Genomic DNA, 9,308 nt, shown 5'->3' with positions numbered 1-9,308 from the left:
GTCAATATGAATGCCAACTGAAAGCCGTTCAATGCTTATATTTACCATCTGCGGTTTTTTATTTGTCGTGCGATTTTTTTTGAAGAATTCAAATTTCAGTTGGCAGTTCATAAGCTGGTGAACTTGGCAGTTCATAAGCTGGTGAACTCGCAACTGAATTGGTAGGGTTATATAGTGGCAGTGCCATACAATGGTAAATATATACATATAAGTGTTTTTTTAATGTTACAGACACATCAGATTCAAAACCTTACGGTCTGTACCTTATACTTATGTACACTATAGACATATATATAGAACAACGATGTGGTAAGGTTACATTTCATCATTTCGTATAATTATTACATTTAAAATGTAAATACAAACCTAGACGATTTTGGCCTGCAAAACCGTTGTAATGGCCTGTTAAAATATAAGTCATGATTCTAATATCAACAAATTCAGTTTGTAGTGACTGTTAAGATATAAACAAATTTTGGAAGACACGTTGTAGAATCCCATAACCGCACGCTAGAAGGATGAGGTACACATACGATGGGCTCCGGTACAAAAGATTGGCTCCATTGATTCCGCAATCTGGGAAACAAGCCTGAGTTGGATCTGTAACACGCAATAGAACAAAATAAAATACGAATATAAGTCATGGTTAGACCATTCTTATTACCATCTTTCAGAACATGAACTAATACCATTGTTTGAATGAATTTAGAGTAAAATTAGTAGCGATAGTCTAAGAAAAAAAAATACCCAAACGTTTGATGAAATCACCTTACCACCTTTCACCATGCTAAATGTTAAATCACCACGTGATACGTGGTACACGAATATCAGGTTCGCATCATGTTACAATTTGTTTTTCTGAATCTGTTGGGTTCGTCCTTGCAACAGTGTTCGAAAATGAAGGCAGCAACGAGTGCAGTAAACTGTTGGCATTGTTAAGTCCTCTGTTTGAGAGCCTGATGTACAATAATGTCTTGTTTGCTTTCTAATCGAAATCATACAGAACGCCTATGGTTAAATGTTGCAGAAATAATTTTGCCTACTGCCTTGTTTTTTTCATACAAATAAGATCCGTTGAGATAAAATATTTTCAACGCATAAATGTACCTGTAGTGGGTTCGGTGTTAACAGAAGGTACGGCAGTGGTTTGACTACAATATGGCGGCGGCGGTTGTCGTTCACAGCAATAGGATGGTTTGTTCTGGTTAGATGGATGACACGCAGCATCAGGGTTGTTACCTCCACCTCCATTTATTGAACAGTTACAGAGGTAGTGTCCGTACAGGTTTTCCCACACTAGAATTCAGAATTCAAAACATGTCTTATATTCCATGTGGGAACGACATTGAGACAGTCTGGAATGAAATATATTCGTTTTATGTGTAGCATATGATCACAGGCGTTTGAAGTTCTGACTGTTAACCGAGATATAATACCATATAAAGAATAAGGGTATTTACTATAAAAAAAAAAGCTAGTAAATACCCTTATTTTTTAATATGGTATTATATCTCGGTTTACAGTCAGAACTTCAAACGCCCATGATATGATAGTGTGACTTTGAAGCAAACATATTTGATATTGCAAACAATAACATATATATATATACACTGTATGAGATTAACTGATAATCACCTGAAGTGTTCGAAGAACATATGGCCTGTGTGCGTGCCCTGTCGTACAGTAAACTGCCCCTGAAACAGCCGAGGATGTACGGGAAAGTAAAGGTCATGTGATACCGGTATCGTCCATTCGACGCAACCCTACCATGGCATTTATCCAGGTCGGCTGATGTTAGGTTCTTGACGACTCCATTTTCCATTACTTTAGGTCCGTAAATCGGATAACCGTCCATGGCCACACCCATGAACTCGTCAGTATTGCCTCTATATAAACAGTTGAAAGGTAGTTTGTGGTAGTGGTAGACCCCGAATTGATCTGCATGTCCATCACAGTTGTCCAGTCTCTCCGCGCCAGAACCTTCCACGGCATTCTCATTGTTGACATCAAGGGGGTTAAAAAGAGCCACACCAGTCCTGGCAATGCCAATGACACCTAAGGACAGACAACCCGGGACAGCCTCTGTTGTCGGACTTTTCGGTATTGGAATATTGAAATTCTGATTGAGCGGTCTATTCGGGTTGACATTTCCCCAAACGTGATCAGGCTCCCCGGAGGCAATGATTGTGTACCTGTTAAAAACAAGATATGCGCTTTAATTGAATTGACATAAAAGTTTGTCTTAAACGTTAGACACATTGTATGAAGGAATAGGCACAAGTACTAGCTTAATACACATGTAGGAAGCTTCAATTTACAATACAAATTATTTGTATATGTGACTTATATACCATTAGAAGACGAAGGTAACATCATTATGTGAGCAACATCTTATTCGTAATCCTCTGTTCGACATAAAAGTGCATAATAGAGTTTATCATGTGTGGGTATGTCGGATAGGGAAATTCTACCCAAGGCTGTAGAATTTGTAGTCAGAGCATCGTCTCTACATTTCCCTGTCACACATACCTGTGATGGACTATTTTTCTCACAACTTTTTCGTGAAATGCACGGGGATATCGATCCAACATGACGAAACCATATAGAAACTTTGTATTTTTTCTCGATGAGGTCACTTGGTGCATCTATTTCGGAAACAGATATCCCACATGAGTGTTTCCGATGAGAAAGATGTACATATGTATCTTACATTATTATTCAAAGGTGTGATAATATGTTGTTGATTCATATTTCGTTTTAATAGCATTAAAACATGATTTTCATTACCTTATAATATAACTGAAACATATTACTTTCACGCATAATAATGCAATAATGATTAGTAAACTTACAGTATTTGTTAATTTGTGAATATAGGGTATCATTGTTTAATCACGTTTCTGGACCGGCCCAGTCACTGGAATATTAGAATTATCAATAAAACTAAGATTAATAATTTTGATCACTAGGACATGCCTGATTCTAGATTAGATTCAGCTACCAGTTCTTTGAAGATATTCGGTGCTTGTAGCCATTCTATTATATTTCTATCTTTGTACATTTTTAGCTCACCGGTTACGAGTAACCGAGAGCTAATGCTGTACCCCCGGCGTCCGCGTCGGCGTCGGCATCCCACCCCACTTTAAATTTTTTGGGATCAGTTTTTGGAAAGCTTCTAAGTCCAAAAGTATACAACTCACACCCTTCTAATTTGGTTTGTACATTCATTAGAGGTCTAGGAGTGATGTTATAGCAAAATCATGCAGAAATTCTTTTTTGACTTTTTCGCATTTTACCATTTTGTGGACTTGACTTTTTGGGCACCAAAACTCACTTTAAAGTTTTGGGTGCAAGTCCAAAAGTGTACACCTCACACCCTTCTAATTTGGTTTATACATTCATTAGAGATCCAGGAGTGATGTTATGACAAAATCATGCAGAAAAAAAATTGTGATTTTTTTGGCATTTTACCATTTAGTGGACTTCATTTTTTTTGGCATAAAAACCCACTTTAAAAATGTTGGGGGTAAGTTTTGGAAAACTTGTTAGTCCACACCCCTATTTGGTTTTTACATCCATTAGAGGTCTAGGAGCGATATTATGTGACGTACAATTTCAAAATGACATGCTTATACATACATAAAAAATGAATGCATAGTGTGATTGCTGCTGCCGGTGAGCTTTCGCAATCATTGATTGCACTTATAAATATCTAGATTCACCAACCTCGTGTTTCGTACATTCTCGCCTTTAGTTATAGAGAAATTTTAAGTTTCTTTTCGACGAGCGACTCTTCAAAAGCTAATTGATCAAAGTGGACCTTGCTAAGAACGAGCGTGTTCACGTTTGTGATAAGATGCTTGTCATTAATACTTGACATCCTTATTACAGGCATGTTGGGGTAGTGACTTACCGATCCGTACTTTCGGTTACAGATACTGTAGCATTGTAGGAACCGCTTACTTGGAAATAATTCAGTTCTTGTGTGTTCAAGCCTGTAAAAATGTATAAATACAATGAATGTAGCCCGATAATTGTTACACACACACACACGAATGTATGGCTCTCGCTCATTATTTTAAAAATACCTTGCAGCTATCTTTAGAATAACAAATTAACGATTATGTTAAACATAACAAAAGTTTCGTAAGTAAACTTCCGCCATTAATAATTATATACAATATGTACATGTAAAATCTGTATATTTCCATCCAACGACTATTTTGTCACTATGAGGCATAATAATGCCATATAATTCTGCACGTTTTGTCATATTTGCGCTCGATTTCCTTTCTCTCCTGAAGGTGCTATCACGGATGCATGTACACACATGATTTACAGATCATGATATAGCGAGATTTGTTTTGTTATTTTGAGCGAGTAGTAAGCTACACAACAAATGGCAGTTTAATTGTAGATGACTGGTTTAGAAAATATGTATCAAGATCATGATGGTCCAAATATGTTCGATAAATAGTTAAAGGAACATCACGGTAAAAACGTTGTTCTTTCCATTGAATGTACGTGTTTTGTTCCTTTCCAGTTATGTTTCTGTGCTATCCCAATGTTCACAGTCGACCCCTTTGTCCAGATTGACCACTCGAATTAGTTGGGAATCCCTCTAAATTTAGCGCGGAAATTATTTTTAAATCATCATGTGACTGTTTTGAAATCGAGGCATTTTCATTTGTAAACACAAACACTCGATAGCTTACAAGTCGAAATATTCCATCTGGGTTAGTTGGATAACGATATTATACAGTGGTTTAAATGTTAAATAACACGTTCTGTATCTATTCCGGCGCAAATGTTTATGTGTATATAAGAGTATAATATAGTGACAGTAGCGATGTACTGGTACAGACTGTATAAATATTACCGTGTTTGAATTTGTTACGGCCTACTATCCAGCAATCAAGCAGAATACGAGCAGCGTCCGTATTACTGCAGTCATTGTTTTCATGTTTGAACTGTTCCAATCTATTGTACTGATTCCCCAGTGTAATTCTAGGATTATGTTGACACATTTGGCCATTATTCTCTTTATTGTGGAAGCTGTTATCGTTTTCAACCGCAGTCGATTCACGTTGGAAGCCATTTTTGTTTTCAGGTGTTTTAGTTTGTGCTCATGCGTTTTATAATTAATTATTGATGTTTTCTATGTACATATATCATCAAATTCGAATGGGTATTGTTCATTAGGTTATATTTTTTTTAAAGATATACCCAATAATATGAAAAAAATACAAAATGAAAATTGTTTTACCTTGATATCCCTTTAAATTATTCCTATTACTGTTGTGTTTTGATGTCATAGATAATATGATAGTACATCACGACAAAGACTAAGGTAAAGGTAATATTCAATTGTTATTCAACTTACCGCTAGCATGTATGCATACAACTAATGTTGATAGAACGAGTAGTGCTGCTAGAAAAGGCATTGCTGAACTGAACGCTGCAAATAAACAGAAGATAGTTTTGTTAATGTAATGCGCGATATTAGTGCTGTTCCGGCATCGTTAAAATGCTACATCAATCGTCTTGTTCCGGATTTTTATACAAATAAGATGTTACTGACGTGTAAACTACTAAACTATGGTATTTTTCATTGAATATTGTTGCGATGTAATATATTGTTCTACTGTCTATTATATTATATATGAGTTTTGATATTCGCATAACTGTCCAATAAGTTCATAAAATTATATAATATTTTAATACTGGACACTTCTGTAACAATAAAGGACATAGTTTTGGACCAATTCAAATATAACTGAAAATTAGAGTACGATGATATAGTCATCAGAGTTTAATTATTGAAGGGATACGAGATACGAAAGTGAATATTTTCTTAGGCAAATTATCTTCGGAGAAAACATCGGTAACATCTAGCCGTGTATTGTTTTACGGTAAATCCATTATTTCATATCTTATCTGTATCAACAACTGTATTTTCTGTTTTGAATGTTTTCTGTGTTTAAACACCCCGGCACTATCGGAACTCATGATTGGAATTGGTTATAGTTCTACCTTGATGTGTTTTTACATTTACGCAGATGATAGTATAAGAAGCATGTAAAGCAAGTGCTTGAGTTTTATTTATCACCTCATGGTTATATACTGCAATACGTTCGCCTACTTTCCTTGCCACCAGTCCAATACCCTGGTATGTTATAATTAGCCTTCACGGCGAATTAAACATTGTCAACATAAAATTTAACTGACCAGGGGCATGTTTTAAGGATAGGTTTTTGGATGGCTTACGAGTAATAAGGGATTTATACATCCGGGCGAAGCAAGATTGTAATAAGTCCCGAGTGACGAAAAATCATGCAATAACTGACTAACAACATACTTCTAACCTCAAACAAACAGAAGAATGAATGAAAAAAAGCCTCACTTAGTCAGTCCCCATACTCCATAGTCATCTTTCTCTGTAAAACTTCCCTGTACGAGTATTTCTCAATACCAGGGAATCTTGGCTTAATGCTAGCAACACAGTCTGCCATTATGCATCCTAATGGACAATTATATTTTCATATGGAGTGATTGTCTAGCTTTAGCTGTTTTACCATGTAAACTGTAACGAGAGGTTTTGGGAAATTCTACTGTGTGAAATTTTTTGGATTGCTATCCAGATACGATGCAAGGGAAGTTAAAAAGCGTCTGATGAACATTTTTTACATAAAAAATCACTAAGGAATTCTAGTGATTTTCGTCTGTTTCATTTTTTTTAAATGTTTTATCGTAACAAGATAATATTATCATTTCAAATTTTATATCGTTATTTTTTTAACTTTAAATCTGTCATAAAGTTACTGTAATCCTTTCATTTGTATTGAAGTCCTCAGTACCTTACCTGGTAATTATTGTATATCATTTCTAATTTCCAATTATATATATTCTTCTTAACCTTTCCACTTAATTGACTAATCATTGCTGGTCTCCCCTTTCTTACAGCATCTGTTACTACAGTCCACACACAAACACACACGCACACACACACCCTTGTCATGGTCAAGTAATGATGATTGGCCACGAAAGGGGATATTACGTGTAGTGTGGTAGTAAGCTTAAGTCATATATAACCAACACCATTCCATTGTGAGAGTAGGGAAGTATACAGTAAGTAAGATATAAGCCTCAAACTGCTTATTATGTAAAATATTTGACAGTCTTCGGCGCTATGTGCCCCAGACTGTCCAATATATTACATAATATACAATTTTAAGTTTTGTTTTTAGGGTGTACCTGGTCCTATTCTCCAACACATTTTCAAATGTCTTGGTTTTAAATAGGTTGCTGGTATATATTGTGTCCTCATTTTATCAATATTTAATTAGAATTACGATTTCGTTATTATTATGATGGCACTTAATGTATTTTCTGTTTTCATTTTAAGGTACATGTAGCTAATGATTAATTACACTGTAAATGATTGGTTCCCCGATAATGTTTGATTTAAGGGGGTATTGTAATTATATAATGGTATATGCGGTTTCAATTCCCTTACTATCAGAGTGTGGTGAAAAATAAGCTATGTCAAAACATAAATTGCGAAAGGAGGAATACATCGATAATCAATTCAAACATAGATAGGTAGAATAACTACATATCTACCTTATTAGCAACATAGTTAGTGTATGCTTACCTTACACTTGGTGTAGGTGTAGTCCGAGGATGATCTTGTTGATCAGCAGGTTGGGTGCTTCACATCGCTTAAAACCAGCGTATATATATGTTCTATTTTTAAACACATGTTCATTCGGATGGAACCAAAAGACGACTGCTGATTGGTGAAAACATTAACAATATAAACAGTCACTATTCTTAAAGGACTGAACAAAAGATATACAATCTAAACTCACGAAATCGTGACTGACTAGAAAACCGTACGCTGTGAATCCAATTTTTGTTACTATAGAGACTGCTCTCCTAACCTACAAAATAACCCTGCAGATAGAAACATGACTGAGGTCAAATTTGCTTAAAACCTGGAATTTGGGTGATTCATGACACGTATCGGAAATACATGTACATACTCAACAATGACTGAAGGCACGTACACTGGCATATTTTACTCCTATTTTAAAGAGCTACTTTTAATTACAAACACGCAGAATAAACCATATAATAATTCGTTATCTCCATGGTTACAATTACTTTTTATTTAATTTTCATTATTTTATATTTTTTTTTTTATTTTCTTTCAATTCTAAGACATAATGAAAATTGCAAATTTGATAAAAGCATAAATAAAAAGAAAGAAGTAAAAAAAATATGATGCATGTAGGTCCAAATGCTCGCCACACGTTATTAGCTGACGCCAGTTTATTGTTTATAAAACCAAGAATTTATTCTTTCAAAAAAAAATGTATATATATATATATATATATGATATATGTTTGTTTACTGCACTGTTGTAATAACCTCAAAAAATACTTAATCTGTATAATATATATACGGCTTTAGAATGATCTAAGGAAAGATGTTTTTACATTCTAGAACAGTTGTATTAATAACTTATGAAGGCCTCCACTATTACAAAAGAAACATAAATTCAGTTTTTATATATTTAGCGTTGCTCAGATGGTGTCCTGAAGGGTTTAAAGTGACCTGTATATATATACTGTGTAGCTCCTGATTCAAGGGTAAGAAAAATTATGCTATATAGGACCGTTGACCTTCGGCTGCCTTCCAGCCTTGTTCATTGATGACTGACATGAATGTTTTAATGTAATTGGCATATTTCACTGAATGATCAAAGGTATTAATCATATAATCGTTAACTACTGATAGGAATGGCGTAAAGACAGAAAATGATAAAATGACACGTGATGATATAACATTATATAATACCACTAAATGATTGGTATAACATCATATAATACCACTAAATGATTGGTATAACATCATATAATACCGCTAAATGATTGGTATAACAAAATATAATACCACTAAATGATTGGTATAACAACATATAATACCACTAAATGATTGGTATAACAATATATAATACCGCTAAATGATTGGTATCACAAAATATAATACCACTAAATGATTGGTATAACAACATATAATACCACTAAATGATTGGTATAACAATATATAATACCACTAAATGATTGGTATAACAAAATATAATACCACTAAATGATTGGTATAACAAAATATAATACCACTAAATGATTGGTATAACATCATATAATACCACTAAATGATTGGTATAACATAATATAATACCACTAAATGATTGGTATAACAATATATAATACCACTAAATGATTGGTATAACAAAATATAAT

General features: G+C 34.3%; 1 protein-coding gene across 1 annotated transcript; it reads right to left on the bottom strand.

Moving 5' to 3' along the window:
* Positions 1 to 128: 128 nt before the first annotated feature.
* Positions 129 to 7,719, bottom strand: LOC117339124. Its single transcript, XM_033900537.1, has 6 exons — positions 7,655 to 7,719; positions 5,384 to 5,458; positions 3,914 to 3,995; positions 1,636 to 2,192; positions 1,108 to 1,296; positions 129 to 600 (listed from the first exon to the last, which is right to left on the bottom strand). The coding sequence occupies exons 2-6, from the start codon at positions 5,442 to 5,444 to the stop codon at positions 458 to 460; spliced, it is 1,032 nt and encodes a 343-aa protein (XP_033756428.1). The 5' UTR covers positions 5,445 to 5,458; positions 7,655 to 7,719; the 3' UTR covers positions 129 to 457.
* Between the last annotated feature and the right edge of the window lie 1,589 nt (positions 7,720 to 9,308).

The sequence above is a fragment of the Pecten maximus genome, chromosome 12 (genome assembly GCF_902652985.1).
Source record: "Pecten maximus chromosome 12, xPecMax1.1, whole genome shotgun sequence".
Lineage (NCBI taxonomy): Eukaryota > Metazoa > Mollusca > Bivalvia > Pectinida > Pectinidae > Pecten > Pecten maximus.
The sequence above is the reverse complement of the archived record's forward strand: the minus strand, read 5'-3'. Positions and strand labels throughout refer to the sequence as shown.

Coding starts and splice junctions, on each gene's coding strand:
- LOC117339124 (XM_033900537.1), bottom strand. CDS start 5,444: ATGCCTTTTCTAGCAGCACTACTCGTTCTATCAACATTAGTTGTATGC. Junction 2,193..3,913: donor GTAACCGAAAGTACGGATCG/GTAAGTCACTAC, acceptor TGTTTTTAACAG/GTACACAATCATTGCCTCCG. Junction 601..1,107: donor TAACACCGAACCCACTACAG/GTACATTTATGC, acceptor TGCGTGTTACAG/ATCCAACTCAGGCTTGTTTC.